Source organism: Echinops telfairi, unplaced genomic scaffold, assembly GCF_000313985.2.
Source record: "Echinops telfairi isolate 266 unplaced genomic scaffold, ASM31398v2 ScPeMD7_2;HRSCAF=8, whole genome shotgun sequence".
NCBI classification, from domain to species: Eukaryota; Metazoa; Chordata; class Mammalia; order Afrosoricida; family Tenrecidae; genus Echinops; species Echinops telfairi.
Window position 1 is genome coordinate 18735056 of NW_022103898.1, and position 25712 is coordinate 18760767.

General features: G+C 52.9%; 1 protein-coding gene across 1 annotated transcript; it reads right to left on the reverse strand.

Moving 5' to 3' along the window:
* Positions 1 to 10270: 10270 nt before the first annotated feature.
* Positions 10271 to 25164, reverse strand: PWP1 (PWP1 homolog, endonuclein). Its single transcript, XM_004700325.2, has 15 exons — positions 25009 to 25164; positions 23863 to 23921; positions 23367 to 23551; positions 22034 to 22119; positions 20399 to 20495; positions 18973 to 19083; positions 17377 to 17504; positions 16542 to 16603; positions 15892 to 15988; positions 15026 to 15087; positions 14361 to 14472; positions 12971 to 13061; positions 12759 to 12880; positions 11277 to 11382; positions 10271 to 10640 (listed from the first exon to the last, which is right to left on the reverse strand). Exons 1-15 carry the CDS (start codon positions 25078 to 25080, stop codon positions 10531 to 10533), a joined length of 1500 nt encoding a protein of 499 aa, XP_004700382.1. The 5' UTR covers positions 25081 to 25164; the 3' UTR covers positions 10271 to 10530.
* Positions 25165 to 25712: the final 548 nt, after the last annotated feature.

The following is a 25712-nucleotide window of genomic DNA, read 5'->3' on the forward strand; positions in this document are numbered from 1 at the left end:
TTGGATTCCTCTTATAATCTTATTTGGTGGGTGGAGGAGATGAACTGAGCCTTTTAATAGGAAATCAGGTACACTGCAGCTTTCTCTACGATTAGAAGAGAGAAGCTTCGAGGTAATATTCTCGTCTAATAGACCGCCAGCCCTCCTCTCCCATTTCTCCCCTGAGGAAACTCCTCCCTGAGTCTGGTTAGGGCACCGTGAGGCAGTCAGCCCTGTTCTGGGAAACCATTGCTGCTGGAATCTTGCCTTTACCTCAGTAGCACGCACTGCCTTAGCCCCTTCAAACCAAATGATTTTTGAATTCTCTGATGAAGCCTTGTATTTTCAGTTATGGAAGACATTTTGGATGAAACAAGGAGGAAGATTTTTGAAGGATTTTCAACCCCTTAGGACACATGCCCCCTGGGGGCTCACGGAATTGGGTGGGTTGGGCCCTATTCCTTAGCTTTGTGCAGTTGTACAGGCCTCCACTAGAGGGCAGCATGCGGGATAGACGTTTCCCACTAACTCCAGTGACGGGAAGTGTAGACAAGTGTCTTCCTTTTTTTTAATCGCAGCCTTAAATGGTATGTTCCTAACTCATTCTCACAAGATGAGTAAACACTAGAGCTGCTCCTGGGACAGCACTGAGCATCCTCTCCCTGGAGTTTCAGGCAGCCGGCAGCACCTCTGTTGGGGGAACGAGTGGGCTGTGCTCCAGGACCCTGCAGAATGTTCTCTCCTCTGGGCTGCTGACGGGTTTGCTGACCTCGTTCAAGTTCCACTTCCTGCCTCCACTCCCTCCCTTGGAGATGAAGGGACCCCTCTAAGGAGTGCTCATTTCCTGACAAGTCCTCCGTGTGAAGGCTTCCACTGAGCTCGACACACAGGGAACAGCCACGTTAGCTAAAGCGTTCACTTTTGGTGACATGAAACTCACCCGGTTTGCCTTGTCAAAGCCTCAAAACCAGTTTGTAGAGTTCTAGTAGAACTTGGTATTTCTTTCCTAAAGATAGGAGTTGTTTAGAATCCTTGTATCAAGGAGCCTTTAAACATTTCTTGGGAAAATCCCATTATCCTTTAATCCCATTTTTCCAGCAGCTTTTCCCGAAGTCACCTCATTAGGTATGCCAGCCTGAGGTCCCTAGTCTCCTAGGGGGGAAAGAGCAGGGGCAGGAATGAGCAGCAGTCAGACTCGACTCCCCAGCAGCCTTGTCAGTAGCTAGCACTGTAGCTGTGCCCCGAGAAGTATGGCCTCGCCAGGGCTGGTGGCCCCTGGTCAAGGGAGCAAGTCCCACGATCGGACCACAAACTCCTGTGCGCACAGGAGTCACTGCTGCTGAAGCAGGTGCACGCCGCAGCTGCGGATGGAGGGGCAGCTTCCAGAACAGGAATTGCAGTTGAACCACAGTTCACAAAGGATCAAGAGCAGCCTAAAAGCCAGTTATACTGTGTGTATAACCGCCTGGGCGGGTTTCTGGACCACTGACAGAGGTGGAACCACGTGTTGGATTTTTGCCCATGCACACTCGAGGGGCCCCATGGGCTGGATGGTCCTCGGACATGGAAATCCATCTGTGATGTCCCTGCAAGATTGGTTTTAGGTGTTGTAGGGGAAACAGCAAGCCCCTGCTCTGGGGCGTCCTGTGGAGCCTCAGCATGCGTGTTTGCACAGATGACTCCCCAGGGAGCTTACCCAGGCGCAGCCCCAGGGCACTGGTGTGGCCGGTTTACTTTAGTTTGAGTTCTGCTAGAACAGGGGCTGGCAGACTGGCCCGTGAGCCGTATGCAGCTCTTTTTGGTACGAGCATGTGATTCTGAAGTACAAATAAAAAATTTTAAGGATATCGTTTAGATAATGGTTTTGTTTGTAAAGATGTATTTATGGTGCCCTTCTCCACTGACAGTATGTCCAAAGGACGAGAGAGAAGTCTCGCCGTCCTTGCTTCTAAGGAGCATCGCCTGGCTGAACAAAACAGGTCTTGTCTGTCCTTCTGACAGTCTGTGGTACCTTCAGTGTCTGCCAGCACCTTACTCAAATTCATCGACTTTTATTTTTTGGTCTTAGTCAATGTCCAATATTCTCACGCATAGATGACTGAAAATACCATGGTTGGAGTCAGGTGCACCTTAGTCCTCAGAGTAATAACACCCAATACTCTGAAGAGGTTTGTGCAGCAGAGTTACTTAAAGCAGTGCGCCCTTTGGTCTCCTGACTGCTGGTTCCAGGAGCACTGGCTGTGGATCCCAGCAAGACAGAATCTCTGACAGCGTCAACCTCTTCTCCACTTGTGCTGTCTCCGATTGGTCCCGTTGTGAGGGTTGGGTTTTCTTTACAGTGAAGGCTGCCGTCCTCGACCTCATCTTGGTAGTGGATAGTAACCACTCACCTTGCTCGTGCCTTCAGAGCCTGAGAGCGAGCTCCCGGTCACTGGGACGAGGGCTGGGAAAAGGCTCTCAGGAAAGACCAAGAGGTGTATCATCTCACCTAACTGGGTTTTCTGAATACAGAAAGGAGGCACCATTACATGACCTCACACTAAGCCCCCGTGAGGGAGACTACTGAATAAGTGCTTGTGAAATGAAAAAGATTAAATCCTGCTCCTTCTAAGCACATGGCCTGGGTACCCATCCACATAGGCTGGGAAGAAGAAGACTTCAGAGAAAATGGTGTTAAGCAGAGCTTTGAAGGATGAAGGTGTTAAGACCAATATATATATATATATATATATATATAGAGAGAGAGAGAGAGAGAGAGAGAGAGAGGAGAGGAGAGGAGTAAACTGTTGCAGGCCGAAGAGATGCGTGGTCCTTCTGAAAAACTTGGAAGACTTCCACCTGAAGCGAAGAACACCACACTCAACACTTAAGGAGGTAGACGCACTCCCATGCTGTCCACTCTCACAATCACCTCCCACATGGTAGCAGAGATCCTAGTCAAGGAAGAAAAAAAAAAAAAGGCATTAAATTATCATTTAATTTTTCCCCCAAATGGATACCCAATGTCCCAATTCCATTTTCCTTCTCTGCTGGGTTCAGTAGTTTCTGGCCGTGGCCACAGGAACCCAGAACCCACACTTGCAGTTAAGTGATTGCTCGGCTCTACAAAGCAGCTCCTTTTCCAGCCAGCTTCTCCGATTCGGTGCAGGGGCCACACACGACTCGGAGCTCATGCTCCCGGGTTTAATTAAGGGAGTTAGCAGCTTACAAGGCAGGTGGAAATGATCGCTAGTTGTTTAGTCAAAACGTGACAATGTCCTTCCAGGGCTGCTCATAACTGCATTAACCCTCAACCCGAAGGCACCCACATTTCAGCTCTGTGGATCAGCAAACCCAGCTCCCCGAATTAAGTGCCCAGAGGCACCCACTCCACAAACTAGCCTTCTGCCCCAAAGCACTCCGCTTTACGTGTTCCGTCTCATGCCCTGGCACCTGGGTCTGCTGGTGCTGGTGCTGTGGTGCCCAAGCTGCCCTCTGGATCAGGTGGTTTAATGTCGGTCGGGGTCTCCGGGGTCCTGAAAGACGCGTTCCACTCATGCCTCTTCTCTCATGCTGGTAGTGAAACCCTCCTTCCAGGGTCTGAAATGGCTGTTTATACTCAGGAGTGCCCTCGCTCACAGCTGAGTCAGATCATACCATCAGTACCTTTGCCCGCTTTCTTTCCAGACCCATCAGAGAAAGGTCATTTAGTGGGAGTTAGAGACTCTGGTTGGGGGAGCTGCATTCAATAACTCACTGCCCTGCCTTGGTTTACTAGGGAAATTGAGAATTCAACTTGGGCCAGGAATGACTCAGAGGTAGCAGGTACAACTTAGGATGCAGTTCTTGATCAGAATCACTTCTTCCTGCCTCGCTGTTGGACCTTCCCTGGGGCCCTCTGGGGCAAGTGTTACAAAGCTCTTTAGCACCACTGGTAAGTGCCCAAGGTGTAACCTCACTCCACTAGTAAGCCTTGGCTTAATTGCTCAGCTTAATTGCTCCGTGGGCCAGGCTGCCTTCCAAGGGCCCCCTGGTGTGGCTGCCTCAGCTGCTGCCAGTTTCTCACCATCTGGCTCTAGAGCTCTGTCAGTCTTGGGTCGAGAAGCTTCTCAGCGCAAAACCCTGGCCCAGAAGTGGTTTGAGGTCATGGATTCATCGATGTCCCAGTTAATTTGCCTGATAGGTTTGGTGTTCCACCTCCTAGTTCATTGCTGGGCCATTTGATTCTCCAAGCCCTACAAGAAATTACGGTTCTTTTACACAGCAATAGTTCTACCCAAATTGACCACTACTGCATCATCGTGGTCCCACCTGGGCCCGTTCTCCTGCCTGTAGGTTAATGGCAATGGAGGAGCCCTGGGGCGCAGTGGTTGACGTACTCAGCGGCTCACCACAAGGTCAGCAGACCAACCAACGCTCAGAGGCCTCGCAGCCTGGAGAACCTATGCGGCCGTTCGCCGCCGCCCCATCGAGCCCCGGTGAGTTGGAATCAACTTGGTGGCCGTGGGTTTTCTGTCCATTGCTTTCCCTATCACCCAAGTCAGTACGCGTCCACCGGTTCACCATGTCTTCCTCTCCCACTCCTGGCACCCCTCAGAGAGTGCTCACATTTGTACAGTAGGGTAAGGTGACCAGATTTTAACATTGGTAAAGCGGGACACCATTGATAAAACTCATATCCTGGTGAAATAGCCACATGGCAGCTGAAAACCGTATACTCTAGCTTGTCGTGCATTCTTTCCAAAAATCGGGACTTTTAAAAAATGCCGCAGGGCCCGGAAAAAATTGTTAAAAAGCGGGACGTCTGGTCACCTTACCATAGGGGCCTCTTCGCGTGTCCTTTTGTGACCGGCGTATTTCAGTAGGCAGTGTCCTCTGGGTTCACCCACGTTCAAGTGTTTGGCAGACGTGGTCGCCCTGACCGTGTGCAGCACTCGGTGTGCGCACCCCCGGGGGGCGCCCATTCTCCGCTGGTGAGCAGGCAGGAAGCTCGCATCTCTGTTGCTGCTGTTGTGCCCTGTGCTCTCGGGGACCACGGGTGTGCGTGTCACGACTCTGATTTCCCTCAGACGTCCGTCAGTCTGAAAAGGTCTTCATTCATCTCTTTGAGGACACAGCTGTACTTGGCCAAGGTGTAAGATCCCCCAACGTTTTTAGTAAACATGCCAAAAACAAAACCTAAGAGCTGTGCGATAGTAACCACAGTCGTCTTTTAAAACATTTTGGTCACCTAAAGATCCCTCTCATCGATTTGCACTCACGCCCCATTCTTACCCCCGGTTCCAAGGTCAAAATTCACTGCCAGCGAGTTGACTTCTGACTCACGGCGACCCTTTATTCCCAGGCAGCCAAATCCAGTTTCTATAGACTTGCCTTTTGTGAACATTGCAGCTAAGATGGAATCCTGTTTCTAGGCCCACCCACTTAGTGTCTTCAAGGCTCACCCTGTGGGTGAGCAGCATGTAGCAGTGGTTGATTCTTTTACCACAGAATGGAATGGGTAGACCCCCTCGCTGTCATTGCAAAATATCAAAGTAGGGGTTTTAAGGAACGGAAGTTCATTGTCTCACAGTTCCAGAGGGCGGGAGTGCCAGTCAGGGCTTCCTCAGGTCCACATTTGCTGTCCTTTCTCGGGGAAGATCCTTCCTGGTCTCTTCCGGGACCTGGTAGCCCCAGGACTTTCTTGGCAGTTAGACCCATCTCTACATGGCTTGTCTTCAGAAGGCAACACTCAAACCAGGGCCCACCCCACTCCAGCGTGACCTCATTAACTGGTCACTTCTGCACAGAACCCATGTCCACACACGGTCACATCGACAGGAAAGGGGCTAGAACACCAGTCTATCTTTTGGGGGCACACAATTCAGTCTGTAATGGCATGTTTTGTTTACCCATCTGCTGGTTACCAGCCATTTGGACTTTTGTAGTCTGACCTCGGTCCTAGTTTCCAACCAAGGAATGTCTGTTGTCTGTGGTGGGCCACCTGGGCCGTCTGACAGTTTATACTGAGTGAATCATGCCAGACCTCTTGGACTCGGCCAGTCTAGTGCCCTCAGGTCGATCCCAACTCAAGGCAGCCCTGTGTGTCAGGGGAGACCTGTGCCCCACTGGTTTCCAAGGAGACTCAGTGGCAAGTTCTGGAGTGTGGGACCGACGGGAACGAATGGAGAGCGAGTGATCTTCAGGATGGTCAGAAGGTTCTAAAATACGACTGTGATGACTGTACAACTCGTTTTCGTTTGTGGCAAGTTTATTAAAATGCTTTCGGTAAATGATACCAAAGTAAAACTGTTCTATCAAAAAGATGACATCATCTTCAGGCAGGCAGACTTGATGGAAGTGGATCGCCAGGCGTTCCATCCGAGTGTAGGTTTAACCCCCACCCTTCTGGCTGGCAGTGACACTCTCGGTCATTAATGCCAGCCATGCCTACTAGTTGATCCGACTTTTAGGGACCCTACAGAACAGAGTAGAACGGCCCCTGTGGGTTTCCAAGGCTGTCAGTCTTTCTCCAGCTAGTGGGTTCAAACTGCTAACCTTGTAGTTAGCAGCCCACTGTGTAATCCACTGCCCCACCAAGCCACACTGATCGCTTTAGCGAAAGGACCAATAATGGGCTTAGAGGGTTGGCCTTTTGAGATCAGCCAAACTTCAGGGGAAGGAAGAGGGCAAAAGATTTCAGTTAAACCATATAGGTGAGGAATCAAGCATCATTACATCATCAGGCCCAATAAAGGTATTAAAAGGTCAGGCAAGCTTCTCATGTTGGTGATATTCCTGACCTTCTCACACATCCGTGAGCCCGGATGGTGGCATATCCTGACTCCACAGGACGAGGGTGCCTGAACTGTTTGAGCCCTCACAGAGGTTTACTCTTTGCTTGGTTCTCCTCTGTAGCATCTTCATATATGCCTTTGCTTGGTAAACAGAGCTTTCTTGAGTTTGGGGGCATGCAGGGTAGCTGGTGTTAGCTATCCTGGTGGGACCGCGTCCCCATTTTCATGGGAGGAACTCTGCTGCTCATGGATATTGCATGAGAGCCTGTGTGTGCCTGCTCTCCTTGCCCTGAGGCAAGGAGTAGACTTGCTGGCTGAGGTAGTTTATTGTGCCATCCTGGCCGATAAACACATGGGGTTAATTGAAGGGCGGGGAGATAAATGGCTTGGTGAGCCTCCCCTTTATAGTTCTCGGGTCTCTTGCTTTTTGACGGTCAGACCAGGGTGCAGCTGCCTTAGCCAGTTCCCTGCTTCAGCTGGCAAGGCTCACTTCCTGCAAGACATCCCCAAGGAGAAGCCACATGGACCTACCCCGATGCAGCCCTGGGTGCTGGAGCAGCCACGTGGAGACCCCTGCCAGCGCTGAGATGATTAACCTTTCACTGACTCGGCTTTCCCCCTGCAGTCGGCATCATTGCGTGTCTTGTGAGATGGAGGACTTTGTGGATTGGTGGTGGACATAATGGGATAATGTTGGACTTCTGGACTTGGGCAGCACGGGGTTGGGATGTTTTCTTGATGTGCACTTAACCTTTATATATATAAAACTCTTATACACGAGTTTCCGTAGTTTTGTTTCTCTAAAGTACCCAGACTAACACTGGCTCACCTGGTAAATCTACCATGTGGTTTTCAGGGCATTTTCTCAGGCTTTCCCAAGTGGTGGCCTCACTTTACACCCTTACCGCACAGCTGCACCGACACTTGCTGCAGGGCTTCTTTTGGTGACCGCCGTTCTCTGGATGAGCTCCCATTGGGCCCTTCTTTCCCGCATGAGTAATTATGCCAGCCGTTCCCGTGCTCACGGATTTGACGTTCTAAGATGCCGATCTTGATCTCTGAATATTGCACTCATTCCATCCCGGGGTCCACTTGCAAGATGTGTGAGTTTTGCGTCACGTATAACATGTAAAGTCCATGTGTATCGAGAGTATTACATGTCTTTCTTCCTTCCCCTTGGTACCACCCACCGAGGATCTTGTCTACTCAGGGGACCCTCAGCTTGGTCCAGCTTATCGAGGATCCAATTCCCAACTTCAGCAGTTTCATCTTCCAGTGTGAGCATTCCCATCGGGGCTTTGGAGGTCCCAGTTCTTTTCCAGCGTTCACTTTCCTTGGATGTATGATCTTGGCTGTTTTCAAGCGCAGCCCGGTATGTGGGTTCTGTGTGAGTCCGCTTCCTACTGTGCTCGGTGATTTTGGTGGACACGTGTAGACTGCATGTCTGGCTGGAGACTGGGTGGACAAACTAGCCTCTTCCCGAGATCACCCGCCTGCTCCTCTGAGGAGCGGTTGGAGTAGGGTCACCTCAAGCCAGTCAGGTGAACCTGTTAGATCTCTCTGGAGCTAGATATATACCCCGGCCCTTGGCTCCGCGTGAGAAAGAATTCACGCGGAAGCCTGGTTCGTGATCGAAGTGAGTTTTTTGAGAATTAGAAGTTTCAGGTTTACACGGCTTCCGAGGGGCTCCTCCCGGACAGGCAGCCTGGCCGGAAGCGGCTCAGCGTCCCGCAGTTCCGCCAAAGCTCTCTGCGCCTAAGTTCTCTCTCCTCCCTTCTCTGGGCTTCTGCCTTTTCAAGGATTCCACAGGGAGGCGTGGTGGAAGACCCCTGATCGACCCCATGGCTGAATTGAATTCACCTGGTCTAGGTGGGCCAATTCAAGTTCACGCCCACCCCTGCCCACAGGCGGGAACCCTGAGCATGTGTGGTGCGCCACTCCTTTGTTTCCCTAGCTTGGCCCTCTGGGCATGCGTTAACAGACATCCCCAGCCCTTTGCTAACCTACCTAACAAACCCAAGCAATGCAGGACCAAAGGCCAGTGCTAGCTCTGGATGGAGGAGCCCCGGCGGTGGCATGGTTTATGAGTTGGGCTGCAAACAGCAGGGTTAGCCATTTGACACCAGGAGCTGCTCCACGGGAAAAAGATGAGGCTTTTCAGTCCCATAAAAGCAGTTCTACCCTTGCCTCTAGGGCTACTATGCGTTGGAATTGACTCGATGGCAGGTTTTAAAATACTCTGGTTCATCTCCATTGCTGGGTTAGACTTCCCAGGGTCCCTGTTGAGGGCCTGGGGGAGTGCGAGAATACCCCTAGCACAGTAGGAAGGGGCCCTTCTCCCACCTTCCTTTCCCGGGGTCTTTGCCTGGCAGTTTGAGGGTCAACACCCAGGGTGTGGGCTGTGTGCTCTTCGCTTGAAAACCACACAGATGAAAGGCCGTGACCACACCCCCTTCTCTTGCCCAGCGTTTCAGTAGGTTGCAGCCCCGGGTCGGTGTTCGAGCACCTGTGCTTCCCACCGCCCAGGTACAGACTTGCTACTCCCTGCACCTGTGGCTCTGCACACCCGGATGGCGTTGGCAGGCACTTACTGGCACCTGGGTAGACTTTCTGAAGTGGTGAGTTTTTCACTCTGGCAGCATGGTCAGTCTGCAGCAGTCTCCAGCCCCACCTGAAGGACCTTTCTCTCCAGCCCTGCCCCTGCTGAGGCACCACCCCAGCCAGCCACTGCCCGAGGCAGCAGGCTCAGACCTGTCCATGCTTAAGCAGCGCACTTCTGTCCAAAGGAAGGGACAGGAGCCCGCTATTTGTGCTGCGCGCATTTCCGCAGGACTGCAGGCCCACGCAGCGTCTCTGGCCTCTGCTGCCAGATCTGCTCAGCCCATTGCTTGCTTCCGAGGTGCCTGCTCTTGGGGGAACTGAGAAAGGCCTATACTTTTCACCTGAGCTGGGAGGCCAGGGAAGCAGCATTTGGGGGAGCAGTTTTGAATGGCATTAAACAGAAACATGATGGGCAAGAGGCTTCGTGCTATCAGAAGCCTCCCTTTAGCTGTCAGTTTATGTGGCTTGGGCTTATTTTGGTATCTAATTAGGAGCCTAACCAAAGCTACCAAACCCAGTGACGCCATCCTCCGCCCTGCGATTCTAGGCAGAGAGCTTCTGGGGAAGCCGCACTTAGGACCAATGGGGTGACGTGCCAGGCACTCACTGCGACGGCTGAAGTCACTCCCTACGAAACCAGGCTAAGGCCTCCAGTCTCATCTTCACACACCCCACGGGCCAAGAGCCGACTTCCCAACTCAGCCACCTGTGCACAGGCTACTATCCGAGCACGTGGCACAGACGAGGTGGGCAGCCCACTGCGCTGAACGAGTGGCCATTTCTCGTGGGTAACACTCAACATCATGCAAAGAAACCCAAGGGAGGTCACTGTGAATCACCGCTCGCTCGGTTCCAGGTTTCCTCCTCTGTCAGATTCTTAACTGCCTCGGATCTGACCCACCTCGGTCACCTGGGACAGAGGCCCAGTTAAGGAATGACTGCTTCAAACCCTTTTTATTAGTCCTGGCCACCACAGCGGGTGCTCTGTACACCGTGTGTTTAAATGGCAAACAGGAAGCCGGGCTTGAGGGGTGTGGCTGGCCTGCCCTCACCGAGGGGGGTGTCCGGCAGACAGGAGGGGTCTTCCCCCCTTGGTCACTACCCCACTTCATGCAGCTGCACAGAGAACTTTTGTGGGCCAGCGTCCTAAGGCCCGGGGTTGAAGTCCAGAAACCAGGAAGGGATCCGCTTGATGCTAAGCCTCCATGGGCGGGTCTGAGCTCCTGCTCCCCAGCGGGCTGCTGATGGAGGAACTTTTTGGGCTGCCGAGCACAAGCCTCTCGCGTCTTCCAAATGCTTCATTCACTACAATACAGATAACAGGGAAGAAGCGACCAGGTCAGGAACCGAAAAGTCTACGGCAGAAAATGACACCCCCTCCCCGGGGAGAAACGGTTTATGACAATATGCTGAAGTTGCATTTTCTAAGCGGAGAAATAAGGAATCCACTCAGAAGTCCAAGTTAATGTTGGGAATGACGTGAACCCTGGAATAAGTCTTTTCTTTGGTTCTGGATTGATCCCATCTGGGCACAGTGGACACGGACCATCTCAAAAGAACACCCAGCAGCCTGGCTCACGTAGCAGGGGCGCAGGGGCCCTCAGGAGAGCTGGAGGGGCCGGAGGTGGGTGGAAAAAGGGGCAGATTTATCCACACTGCAGAGAGGGTCATTCTTGGAAGCCAGGCTGCATTTCAACTTTCCAAAAACAACCTTTTAAGATTCAAACTTCATCATAAATAGGTACTTTAAAAAGTGAATTGCATTTAAAATGAGACTTCATTTACGAGCTCAAACATTTCCAAAGACATGTGACGCATTTCCTGGCCAGAGGATGCTACAGGGTGGACGCCGATTCCCTTGCACCCAGGCTTGTCCTCAAGTCACACCTGGGGGACCCTTCTAGAACTCACTCAGGACAAGTGGGAAGCTGGGATCCTTACCTGAGGAGACTGTACTGATGTCCCAGACCCGGAGCCCCTCCTTCTGGCCTCCGAAGGCGTACATGAACGGCAGCTCAGGGCAGCAGGCAGCACAGAAGAGCACACCCTGAAGGGGGAGAGCCGGAGCTGGGAGTATGCACCTGCCCCCATGTCTAGGTCCCGCGCGTACATGAGGGCTGGGATCCAGTGCGTGCCCCACACCCTCAGCGGTGTCTTCCCTGAGCCCAGGGCACAAGGCGCTGCAGGCCGGGTGAGACGGCCACTCCGTGAGGACGGGAGGCCCCACTGAGCACCACCACTATTTCAGTTCTCCACGCGGACAAAGAAGGGTGGGCAGGCAAGAGGGCGCTGTGCAGTACATTTTTAAACCTCTAGTTCGTTCCTTCCCCTTAAAAAGCAAAACCACATCCGTCACGAGACAGTGCACTGCTGCTGGAGGCTGGCGAGCACATGTTGGTTCTGACCCAGCAGCTCCACGTGACAGGACACTGCCCCGGGGCGGGGGCCAGGCGGGCCGCTCTGAAGCCGACAGCAGGCCTTTCTCCTGGGTGGGTCAACATGCCAACCTCTGATTGCAGCCCCGAGCGCAGTGTGTGCCGGCCAGGCTCCTGAGAGGATGCAGGAGCGCGGCTGGAAACGTGAACGAGAGGAAACGCGACGACTGGAAGACAGCGGTCTCGTTGTGTGTGTTGTAAAGTTGTAGATCTCACATGTAAACCACACAAGCAGATGCTGCTTCTGTACGGCGCCATCAAAACCATTCTGTCTTCTTCCTCTTCCCATACAATCATCCTTAACCGCTACGAAGCACTCATCTGGTCACTGAGTTTATACAATGAATTCCCCACGATGAACGACCCGGAACAGAACTAGTTCTGTATACTTCGCCTCCATAGATAACCTGACCATGATTACAGCCATGGTGCCTGAGAGGTTCAAGGTTCCCTAGGACGGTCCTAAGGGTAGGGTCCAGGGGTGTGGTCACTGCACTTTGGCTTAGGAAACCCGCGCTCTCTCTCTCTCTCTCTCTCTCACTCACTCTCTCACACACACACACACACACACACACACACACACGGCAGAGCAGAGCTGCTCCTTTGGGTTGGCAGAGCCATAACTCTCCACTGGAGCAGAGAGCTTCATCGTCCTCACACAGAGGAGCTGGTGATTTGAACTGCTGACCTTGTGGTTCGCAGGCCAGCGCCTAATCCACTACGCCACCGAGGCTCCTTATGAACACCAAGCCACTGTTCATCATGGTGGTTGCAAAAGGAAACAGTCCTTGATTTGCCTCCTAACTGTCCTATGTCATTAAAGAAAGGGCAGGGAGACCTAAATCTCCCACCAAAGTTGACCAGGCCTGAAACAAACCACCTTTCCCAACAAATTCCGACTCTTTAGTGCAGTGGTTCCTCTACAGGAGGACGGTCATCCAGGTGGAGACAGAACAAACAGAAAACGAGAGGCCCTGGTGGTTCTTACCATTTTCATGTCCCTCGAGTGGACCAGACTGGGCCTGTCCCCCAGGATGTCCCAAATCTTCACGTGCTTGTCGGCTGAAGAAGTCACCAGGCAGCCCTTGACCTGACTGCTCAGCTCCAGCCCTGCAGGACGAGCACACGGTTGGGAGGAGCCACTGAGGCAGGGCTCCGCCGCTGTCGCCAGAGCCACAGAGCCCAGGCCCTCCCCCTCACCTGAGATCTCAGCACTGTGAGCGTTCAGGGTGAAGACAGGCTTGTCGCAACGCGCATCCAGGTTGTACACAAAGCCGTCCTCCGTGCTGACCTCCAGGGAGAGACGGGCAAGGTCAGACTACTCCGGGGCCCCAGCCTGACCCACTGTGCACAGTGTGAGTGCAGCCCGCTGGGCCGTGCCTGGGGGTTGGTCTGACGTAGACAGGCACTCAGTCTGCTTTTGAATCAGCTGACCTGGCTGCAGCCAGCTAGTGAGCCTGCAGGCTGCCGGAGAGGGGAGTGAGGCTTCCAGAGCTGGGCAGCCCTGAGGGAGGGGCGGTGCCCATGTGGAGGCAGAGAGAGAAGCCCCGAGGGCACGTCCCCACAGTGGGTGGCCAGCCAGCTCCTGTGTCACAGACCTCCAGGGCAGTTAGACAAGGACACGGCTCATCAGGGGCTGGAAGTGAGAGGGTGGTGGTAGTGCGGGGGTTGTTGAAGGAGAATGCCAGGAGCTTCTGGAACTAGGAAGGATCCACACGGCCACAGCCATGGCAGAGGCACTCGTGAGGCGGGAAGGAGGGCAGGCCCTGGTAAGCTGCTACACTTGAAGGGAGGAGGAGACTGGAGCCTGTCAGCAGCCAGGTGGAGCGAGGGCGCAGGATGGCTGTGGGCAGGACCTGCGAAGGCCCGGCAGGGAGGAGACGGACCATTTTGTTCAAATCACTTCCTATTCCCAGAAAGAGCTGTGACTTTAGGACCAATGGCAGAGCCAGCGAGTAAGTGAGTGTGTGTGTCAGAGGGCGCTGTCCAAACCCTGCTGGGCCCTCTGGACACCTGGCTCCAGCTCACGCCCAATTCACTGCCATCCCTCAGTTCTCACTGGTCATTGTGACCCTGGAGGACAGGGTCGAGCTGCCCCTGTGGGTTTCTGAGACTGTCACTCTGAACAGGAGTAGAAAAGCTCTTCTTTAACTTGAAGAGCACCTGGCGGTTTTGAACTGCTGACCTTTCAGTCGGCAGCCAATATGTAACCACAACTTTGGAGACGCTGCTTTAAAACATGGCACGACCATCAAAACACCAAACTTGCTCACAAACCCCAAGCAACCGCGACCCCCCACAGCTCACTGCAGTGAAGTACCACACACGGCGGGGCACCGCGAAACGTGGTACGCAGGACAGGAACTGGAAGTGAGTGAAGCATTGGCCAGGCATGTGATCCCGGTTTTTCTGGCTGACCCGCTGCTCCCCTACTAGAAACCATCCTTGTTAGTTCTCAGGCTGAAAACCCAACCGCTGGCCCAGTTAGGACAGAGCCGGCTTTGCTGCGAGCCTCCGTGAGCATCCACGGAAAGCATGCCGTTAAAAACGTGGAGAAGCAGCAGAGTGGTGGGCGACACGGGGCTCTTACCAGAAAGTGATACGGTGAAAAGTGATTCCAGGTCACCCGCTCCACCTGCCCGCTGAAGCGCCACACGCGGTGGCTCTCATCTGGACTGCGGCAGTCATACAGGGCCACGGACCTGGGCACAGGGGACAGGCAGGTTTGCAGCGCCCACTCCTCTGAGAGTGCGCCCCTATCTTTAAATGGAACTCAAATAATAAAACACTACCGGGAAGTTCAGAGGCAGCTGCCGGAATGTTCTAAAACCTAACAGCAAAGGGGAGAGTTGCACACACTGGTGGCCTCGGCCCTTGTCACAAGAAGGCCCCGGTGGCTCTGCATGTCACAAGTGGCTTTGAGAAGCAGGTGTGCATGAGCTGACATTGCACCTAACCCTGGAGAGCCTGGGTCTCACTCCGGGGTTCAGACCCGGCCACAAGGTCTCGACACAGGCCAGACAAGTCTGATCAGCAGCCACAGGCGACACCCGCGTCTGGCTGGGTTTCTGGAACGCGTTTGGGAGTGGTCTGCGTCAGGGCACTGCGTCCAAGCAGCCGCCAGCTCCCGTGATGACAGCAACACATCCCTTTGCTGATGGAGGACGAAGCAAAGGAGACACGGGTGCTCCTGCCCCCCCCCCCAACCCGCATGTCCCACACCAGTCCCCTGGGGTGAGGGTGGGGGGCTCTCACTTATCGTAGGATCCAGAAATCAGGGTCTGAGCTTCAAAGGGGTGGAACTGCAGGGTCTGCACCTACAGGGCGGAAGCAAGATGAACCGGTGGCGTGTGGGTGTGCCCAGCACCAGGCTTCCCGATGACACACAGGACTCTCCAGACGCGCAGGGCCGTGCTGCAGGAGCAGGGCACACCCTCCTCCCAAACTCGCGGGCCTGCATTTCAGCAAGCACTTCTGGAGTGCTCCCTGGCAGACCACCATGCCCCGACACACAGGGGCTGCTAGGGCTGGGGGGTCCGGCACGTGTGCCCAAAGGCCTCTAGAGCACACACTGGCTTGCAGCTCCCCAGGCACTCTGTCACCTCACCAGGTGGCAGATGGCACCACCACTCTCTCTAACCCTAGCTAACACCTCACTCGCCCAGTCTGCAGCCATTTTCGCTTCCCCACAGCAGGCATTACACTGGCAGTCCCTGGGTGAGGAAGGACGCCTCATCCACCCTCATCCTGACCAGCCAGCCCGTGGAGAGCCTGCGAGACACACTGAGGTCCCTGCAGCAAGTGGGCGGCACAAGGTTCTTAAGCGAAACGCATCCCGAGTCTGTGCAGTTTCCTTATTGTCTCGGATGCAGGGACCGGAAAGGCCCTCTATACACTAAGACCAAAGTTTGACCACCTGATGTTCAATAGCAACTATACCTAGCCTTTCCGACCTACGTACAAATTCAATTTCACAAAGGGACTCGCTCCTATCTGGGCTCTGCCTGTCTCCTCCACTGGGTGTTTAAGGGCTCAGTAAGGTACCAAGAGTCACGTCGGGGCCTATCTTAGCTAGTACCATCCCCGTTTTAGGATCCTCTCCGCCCACTTGCCCACTGTACCTTGTCTGTGTGCACTGCCAGGCTGGCTGCTGGCTTCCCCACAGCCATGTCCCACAGGATCACGGTGTTGTCTGCTGACGCACTGGCCAGCACATTCCTGAGTAGGGGAGGATGTCAGGGTACTTTAAACAATTGCTAGCATTAAACATAAAACACTGTTAGAAAAATAACAAAGTTTCTATTTGCCCAATTGAAAAAAAAAATCAATAGCATTAAATGCAAGAGAGAAATCCCATCTACAGCAGCATCAAACAGAATAGATGACTTAGGAAGGGGGAACAAGACTTGTGTGCTGAAAACTACAAAGGCTTTCTGAAAGACAGCAAAGAAGTTTAATCCAAATAGGAATACGTTCCATGCTCATGAATTGAAAGACTAACGATGGAGCTACAGGTTAATTGGCAGATACAACCAATCCTTTTCAAGTACCCCAAACTCCCAAGTGGGCCTTGGCATTCTTAAGGAAATGCAAGAGGCCCAATACTCTTGAAAAATAAAAGGTTAGAAAACTCACTTCCCAAGGTCAACGTTTACTACAAAGTTACAGTCACCATGCCGTGTGGTGCTGTCACGGGGCCCAGAAATAATTCCGTTTACAGTCTGCTGACTTTCCATAAGCCCGGCTTGTACAGCCCTGCCTCTCTCTTTACCTGACGAGCTTGTTCCAGGACAGGTCAAGGACGGCATCGGTGTGGCCTTCTGCCGAGGACACCTGGAATCATGGTCCTTCGTGACTTTCTGTATTGAAGTCCCGTCCTGCCACCACCACGCCCCTTCCCCACCACACAAGTGATTCTTGAAAAAGCACCTTGTTTCCTTCTAGTTCAGACACCGGGGATACCCAGTTTTGACAGAGAAGACACCAGTCGTTCTTAAACTAACTGCTCCAATCTATAAATTCAACATTCCCATAGACATTTCGAACTGAAAACACGAAGTTAAATAGAAATTTCAAAGGTCCCATGTCACTAGCATTTTATCTCTTAAAGGATTAGCTGATTTTAAGCCATGAAGGACCCCACAAAAGAAACACTGAAGGATGAGAACGGCTACTTAGGAAGGTTAAGTGCTTTTCAAAAACGACTCTGCTCCCCCAATAAAAGTATTTAATAATAAAAAAATTGCCCTGCTGCTTTACATTTCGATTTTAGGCTTACGAAGCACACCCAGTGTACAGAGCTCCTGAGGACACTGTGTTGGGACAGGGCAGGTGCACATCCCTCGGGCTGATGTGACCAGCCCGGTGTAGGAGGGGGACGTGGCCTGAGTCATCTGCTCCGTGGGAGACCGAGGACTTTCCAGTCATCCTCTCTGCCTTTGGGTTAGCGTGCTGACACTAGAAGAAACGCCAGTCAATCCACAACGACCGGCCTACCCGGTCAGGTGGGGACGAGGCACTTGGCTAGTCCCTGCTGCCTCACCTCCACCCCCATTAGCTGATGTCCACTTGTCTGACAGCTTCGATACGTCGGTGAAGTTACTGACCTTCTTTCCTTTCTTCTTCTTTTTGGATCGCTTACTTCCAAGTGTGAAGATCGGCTCTAGCGAGTCCACAATATCGAGGTCCCACACTTCAATCACGGGGTTCATGCTTCCCACAGCGATGTAGTTTCCTGCAGGAGGAAACAAGGCACTTATTCGCTCTCGCTTTCTCTCTCCCAGAAGCAAGGCAATTATTCTCTCTCTCGGCAATTATTCTCTCTCTCTCTCTCACACACACACACTCACACACACACACACACACACACACACACACACACGGCGACTCCTGCTCAAGTACAGGACGCTGCAGCACAGAGGAGCAGTGCCTCTGAGGGAGCTCCCCATGCTTCCACAAGGCTGTGAACCCTCAGAATGGTGTTAAAATGGAGCCAATCGCACAACAGTTGGATGGGCTGGCTGTGAATCAAATGGCCGGCAGTTTGAAGCCATTAGTGAGGGACAGCACCTGGTGACAGAAGCCTAGACACTCTTAGGGGGCAGCTCCCTGCCACATTGGCTAGGAATCAACTTGCCAGCACCTGGCAACCACAACCAGCTCCCGATGACGTCAATACTGAGGTTCTGGTCCACGGGCCAGCATTCAGGTCCCAGCCTCCTCTGTCTTTAGCTAGGACAACACCCGCCCCTCCTCTACGGGGCTCTGTGAAGGGGAGGATCAGCAGGCTGTGAACAATCGTGTCCTTAGCTCCCACCCCCGTGAGGAAGAGGTACTAAAAGGACGAACATGGGGGCACACTCCTATCTCACTTGCTCCAAAGCTGTTACTTGGCACGCCTCTTCATTCGGATTTTGCCTGAAGTTTTTGAGTGAGGATACATCATTCTAAACCGGTTTTATGGGAATGCCAGTCCGCTCCGCAGCCAACGTGCTCTCAGCCCTGCCCAGACCGAAGACGTCAAGGCCCCACATCGTTAAGGGATGGTTTCGGGAGTTCGAAACCAGCAGCAGCTCTGAGGGAGACAGACGGGGTTTTCTACTTCATGAACAGTTACAGCCTGGGACGCGCACGGGGGAAGTTCAACCCTGTCCTATGGGGCGGCCATCGCCTCGACGGCAGCGGTTTGGTTTTCTGGTTTCTGTTTCAGTAACTGCGTCACTGGGCAGCGATACTAGGAGGGGTGGGTGGGGCAGTAAGGGGGACTGACCGCAATGATCGACATATCGCCCCCATCCCAGGGGGACGGAGAGCAGAAAAGTGGGTGAAATGAGACAGCAGTCAGTGAAGACATGAAAAAATATATATGTATAAAGTATTCAAGGGGGAACGGGGGACGGAAGGTGGGAGAGGGAGGGAGAAAATGAGGAGCTGATGCCAGGGGCTCAAGTAGAAAGAAAATGTTTTGAAAAAGAAGACGACAACATGTGTACAGATGCGTCTGACAAAATTGATATATGTATGGATTGTGATAAGAGCTATGAGCCCCCAATAAAATTAAAAAAAAAAATTGTGGCACTGTAACGTCCTAAAATGTCTAACAAGTGACTTCATAAGATACCGACAAGCACTCTGAAAACATTCACACTTGCACCTGAAGCTCGTGGGGTTTGGAAAGGCCCGCCCTTGAACTCTCCCATTACCAGTAGCATCATCTGGGCTAGGATCAAAATTCAGCCACTCCACACTCAGAGGATACGCAGACAAGATGATATCATGGTGGACATAAAACGAGTCTTCTTCTTGATTGTAGACTGCAAACAGAGGAAAAGGGACATCACTGCAATAGAGCAAGAGCCACTCCAAGCCACACCCCGTTCAAATGAACAGATTCTCCCCATCAAATGGACGGGAGGCACGATGCCCAAAGTGTGGCCACACGACACTTACAAGGGGACACTTCTGCGTGTGAAATACGAGGGCACACCAGGAAGTTCCTGGGAATCTCTCTGTTGCAAGTTCCGCAAGCTTTTGAAGCTCCCTCACATATTCCATCACCTGGCCCGCCCCACAGGGGAACATGGACATCACAGAGAAACGACTGCTACTGTCTGAACACCCGACCACGCGTCCCCCAGCAAGACGGTCCTGTCTTTTAGTTCACTCGTGACAGAAACTCGCAGGGGGAGTGTCCCAGCTGTAGTCTCTGAAGTTCTCACTGAGCAACAAGTGGTGACAACAAAAACCATACGGGGGGATGGGGGTGGGGGAGATCCACGTGGAGAAATCGAAATGCTTGTCCGAAACTACTCTCCTTTAATATTTTACCAAAACGCAGAACCAGCTCTTTACCATGGACAGTTAAAACATTAGAGCGCAAAAATGTTCTCAAAGTCCGTGGCTAGTCTTTCAAAAATTACACAAACCAGTAAGACCCCCAAGAACTGGGGCAGTCCTGGCTCTCTCCATATAGTTTATTAAGAAAGGCGCCCATGAGAAGAATTGTTATTTAAACTCTTTGGAGCTCTGCTTCAGGGAGCATTTGTCTGCCAATCACTGTGCTTGGGGAAAGCCTGCTCAGTGCATGAGCTGGCGGTCCTGTGAGAACCCAACTGCACCCAGAGCACTGGGTTTCCACAGTAACAGAAACGATGCTGAGTTAACATGGGCTCTCTCTTACCTATTCCAGATCAGCTTTAGAATGCCGTTCTGCAAGGCTTCTCGCAGGCACATGGTCTGCGTACTTGGCAGATCCTGTGCAAATCTCAATCGTGAAGGCCCTCTGTGATGACCTGCCCCAGTGAGCTCACCCCCAGCAGCCACCAGGAGGCTGGCACAGGACTCTGCTGGTGGTGGTGTTGGGGGTGGGGGAGAGGGGGGACGTGCACGCAGGCACATCACAATCACAACCACCACCACCACCACCACCACCACCACCACCGTTAGCACTCCAGGTGTCCTATTTTCATTCAAAACCCAGGTGCCAAGGTGACACACCAGACCAGGAAATCTGCAGCTGGGTAGGATTTCGTCAGATAAGCAACTCACGAGATGCCTCAGGCTCTCACCCCCGTTCAGCCAGACGTGGCCCTGACGATGATGGTTATTTCCAGGATCATGCGCACTTACCGTGCACCTCTAAATTGCACTGGTCCTGTTCAGCTCTCCCACAGACGATGAGGTTATCACTGGGCTTGATCAGGAAATCGTCCTGCTCATACTGCTCCTGAGGGGAAAGGGGACAGTCCGCGTCCAGGAGCAGCTCCCTCCAGAAAGAACCACGAATCACCCATCTCTATGCACTTGCCTATTCTACATCATACACCGTGTGCCCTTGGTGGCTGACTCCTTTCACTCAGATTCATGAATTCCGCAGCACACAGCAGAATGTCCTCTCTAGGGCCAAGTACTATTCAACGGTACATCTACAAGGGTGAGTCAAATGAGCACCGCTACACAAGCAGAGAAACCTTTATCAAACCAACAAAAAATAATTTCGCTGCAAAGCCATTATTTCTCCACCTAAGTCTGTAGACCTTTGAGGATAGTTTCTCGCGCCCTTGTCCCCAGAGAAATGGCGCTCTTTAATGTGCACCATACCCAAGCAGGTGGGCCTGGCATCTTGCACAGGAATGAAAGCGTGTTCAATGCCAATGTTCTTTGTGTTTGGGGAGCAAAGTGAAGTCAGGGGTGGGTGGGGCAGATCAGGGATGCCGGGTGGATGGGGAGAGGTGTCTGAATGCTTGAAGGACAGTGCTTGCTACCCTCGAATGAGCAGCGCACTATCGTGATGGGAACTTAAAAATGGGTCGTTTGAGAAAATCTGTCAAGATCATCACTCTGGAGTCCATCCTCCCCCAAAGTCTGGATAAGCTTCGTAGCTGATCTCCTTGCGTTTAACTGGCCCGCCCAATAGCTTTGAAGGCATCCTTAGGAGATCGAGACCACTGCATGACCGGAGAACCTGTCTGCTGCCATCCCTGGTCACAGAGACACGTGTAAACACGTTTTGTTCAGAGTAAACATGTGTCGGCAGGCATGAACTGGCATCCAGATAGCGATACCTTTCGACTTGCCCTCACATGCTACACCTCGCTTATCTGTTCTTCTCTCCAGGGAGACTCAGGTAGTTGTGAATAGTGCTATGAGCACTGGTGTACAGCCAGGCTTCCCAAAGTGGGTGACGCTGCCCCACGCCCAGGGGGCGCCGGAACTATGCAGAAAACAAATCCAAACTCACTGCAGTTAGAGCAGCCCGATGGGCAACCACTATGCCCACAGGCCCCTTATCCAGGGGGCTGCAGAAGCAGACACCTACACTCTATCCTGGAGTCACGGCCAGGGGGCACAGAGTAATTTTTTTTTTCTCTGAAAAGGAGGTGGTAGGCCAAATAGGTTTGGGCACCAACAGTGTCCACCTTTCTGTTTGAGCTCTTGCTTTCAGGTCTTTCAGTTGGGTACCTAAGAACCGCATTGCTGGGTCACATGGTAGTCCTGCTGTTGCTATGGGTTAGGCACTGGGCTGCTAACAGCAAGGGCAGCGTTTCACATCCACTAGCCTCTCCAGGGGAGAAAGAGGAGGCTCTCAGCTCCCAGAAAGGTGTACGGCCTTGAATACCCTCTGTCGGGTGGCGACGAGTTGGAATTGACGTGCTGGCAGTGGGTTTGGGGTTGGGATGGCAGTTCTGCATTTCACTTCAGGAAGAACTGTCAGGTTTCCCACACACGGAGGAGCACAATGAGAAAAGGCATGCAAACACTTGCCGTGTCTTTCAGAGTAACATACGGGTCCTGGTCGTTGCTCCCATAGACGGTCAGGCCCAGGAGAGATGCACCCAGCGTCTCAGCCTCTAGGAGAAGGATGCACACACCGAGATGAAGCCAACGGTCCTCTGGCATAAGCACTTTCCTAAGGCATCTCCTCTCCTCTTTAGCTCAGATCCACCCAAGTCTTGGGAGCAGCCGAACTCGGGAAAAGAAAACCGTGGAGGGGAACACACATGCGTGGACAGCAGACACCCCCTGGAGCTCACAACTCTCCCAATGAATGAACGAAGCCAAACTGCACGATCTCCTTCTAGGAAACAGCCACACTCCCCCTGCCTCCCTAGCTTGCCTTTCCCATCATGATTCAAGAGCGGTGGCCTTGAGCACCCGGAAAGAAAATGACCCTGAAACTCAACATCAACACAGAACGGATCAGGGTTGTCTGGTCGTACAAAACGGAGACACGCCGACTCTCCTAAGCAGCTTTCTTCACCACAAGATGTCTCCCCTCTGCTGGCATGCTGACGTACCTCATGGAGCCAAACTTCTACCTGTTCCCCTCAAGGGATTTGAAAGTGGATTGTTTTTAAAACACGGCTCTTCTTCTGGAGCAGGGGTCAGCAAACTGTGACTCCTGAGCCACATTCTGCTTCAAGTACAGTGGAAAGTGACAACAGAATGATGATTCAGAGAATCGGGATTTCCTTTGTTTAGAAAAGTACATCTATGACTCTAATAATTCTTAACTGTTGTGAGGGACAGGTTGGCTCTTCCCTGTTCCTGACTCCTGTTCTAGAGTAAGAGGGTACACCTCATGGTCCTCATTTTTTCTAATTATTGTCAACCACGAGGTCTCCAAACACTGTTCACATTCCAAATAAAAATCACTGTGGCTGAGGCAAAGAAAGTCATCCAAGTCCAAAGACAACCTGGGGACAGGAGGTGGTGGTGGGGGAAATAAATGGAAGCTCTTATCAAAGAGTTCAAGAAGAAAGAAAATGTTCTGAAACTGATGGTGGTAGCAATTGTACAATTATGCTTGAACCAATTAAATTATGGACTGTTATAATATCTGTGAGAGCTCCCAATAAAATAATTTAAAAAAAAACAACCAAAATAACCCACACCAGGCAGAGGGGTTGCACATGCTGTACATACCCAGTACCCTGCTGGGGTCGGGAGCTCAGGGCTTATTTTCTAATCCAGTTTGGGAAGTGGGTGCTCTGCCCAAGGCGCAATTGACCAAAAGGGACAAGAGCGTCTCCAAGGACAGCCCACATGAACCACTCACTGCACACGGGGCTCGACTCCAGGAGGAAGGCACACCCACCTGGGTCGCTGTCCTCATCGTATCTGTCTAAGTCGTACTCAGCCAGCTCGTCATCGGCCAGCAGTCTGTCAGCCTCTGGGTCACCATCCTCAGGGGGTTCCCTGGGCGGAGCCTGGGTGCGCCCACTCTGCACGCTGTCCTCTGAAGGCTCGCCGGTCTCCTCTTCATCACTGTCACCTTCTTCCCTGGGGGAAGAAACCCACGGCCCAAAGGGCACCATTCATCACGAGACCACCTGGGCAGCATTCTCTAAGACACATATCCCATCTGGAGCTGGACCCAGAGAGCAATCACCCCCAAACCAAACTCATTGCCATCGAGCCGATACCGACTCACAGTGACCCTGTAGGGCAGGGCAGGCTGCCCCTGTGAGTCTCCCGGACTGTAACTCTGAGGGGAGCAGGAGTTCTTTCTTCTGCAGAGCAGCTGGTGGTTTCAAACTACTGACCTTGTGGTCAGCAGCCCCACGAGAGCCCTTTAGTTGTCCCAAACTTACTGCAGCTTCTCCTTGGCTTCGTTGATGAGGCGTTTTACTTCTTCTTTACTTAGTTCGACCTAGGAGAGAGCACACACGTGCTGAGATTTCAATGTCCCGGAAAACCTGTGGGAGGTGGAAACGGCCAAGGAAGGCAAAATGCTAAAGTGCTTCTCTTACCAGGAGTGGTGGGAAAGGGCTAAGAGCACACACACCTGTGAGAGAGCTGGAAACAGAGCTGCCCTGGCACATCCTGCCTCTCGCAGGGGCCACTGGGTTTAAAAAGACCACCACAAGTCTCAGAACTACAATGAAGCTTGCGAACAACGTTGAGCATAACTTCATGGGGCGTAAGACGTTAACATAACAGCTGGTGAAGTGACCCCAACTGTTCCATAGGGTTTCCAGGGTTGTAACTTTATACAGGAGCAGAAAGTCTCATTGTTCCCCTGTAGAGGGGCTGGTGTGTTTGAACTGCTGACCTTGTGGTTAGCAGCCCAATACACAGCCCACGACACTGCCAGGGTTCCTTGCAAACATGGACAGAGATGCTAATTTTAAGGAAAACGGGAGCTTTCACAGTTCCTTCTATTTACTAAGATCCCTTCCACCGTAAATTGCTTCAAAGCACCCTAGTATACATGCCCATCAAGGAAGCAAATATGCCTTCTGCTTAAGTTACATCCCCAGCCATGAACAACTCAAATGTCTCTGAGAAAAGACTTCAGTCATCTTAATCCACTCCTTCTCACGCGTCCCATTTAGCTCCCATCCCCCCGTCGCTGGCATTTCGGCAAGAAATTCAGAATTCAGCTCCCGGCCTCAAGAGTGACGTTTCCACACCCGCTTATTCTCCGCGACTGCTGTCACCCCGTTTACTCCTCGGGCAGCCAGTGCTCTGAGCGTTAAACGAGTTTGCACATAGGGGTCCCCCACTCCTTAGAGCCTGAGGAGGCCCGGGGGTGGGTGTGGAGAAGCTGTGGTGCTAAGAAGGCTTGGGGAGGACTCTGGTCACTGGTGGGGGGAGTTCCCCCCCGAGGCCCTCCGGCCGGAGCCGCGATCACCATCAAGCCAGCCCCACGGGAGTCCCGTGTTAGCGGTCCAGCTTCCCGGAGGCGCGGTAAACCGGGCGCTCCCCTCCTCCCTGAGCAGCAGGGCCTGGCTCACCTTGTCTGGCGTCTCCTTGGCCACGCCGCTGCGGACCCACGACACACACGTCACCTGCCGGCTGCGGTTCATGGTCCTCGGCTCGAGAACGGCTCGTCCGAAAGACCGTGTCTGCGCAGGGCCGAGCGCTCAGCCAAAGCGCAGCCACAAGCTCCCGGAAGCACGCGGGGCGCCTCTCTGAGCAGCGCGCAGGCGCGTGCGGTCCTGCGCGACCTCGGCGCGCGCTCTGACGTCATTCGTAGGCGCCAGTGGGAGAGGGGCGGGGCGGTCCGGAGCCGCAGGGCGAGCGTGACGAAGGAAGACGCGGCCTCCCGGGCTGCCCTGCCGGTCCCGCCGTCGGCAGGCCTCGGGCAGGCGAAACGACAGTCCTGGGAAGTGGCTTCGCTAGAGTCTGCCACTCTAGATTTCATCTGCAGCGCGATTTCCAGCTGACAAGTGACAAATGGTGGCGTCTCTGTGTGAGGGAGAGGGAGGAGTGTGTGTGTGTGTGAGAGAGAGATCTGCTAGATGATGTGTGTTTAATCGGGTCGTGTGTGTGTGTATTGCATATGTGTTGTAAATCCGGACTAAAAACTTTCTCCGAAATGAATCCGTCTTTCAAGGAGACACTCGCGCCCTTCCGCATCAGTACATTCTTGATAGCGTACACAAAGCCCTTGTAAGGTGGCAGGCACTGTATGTACTGTTTACATCTTAATCCCTTG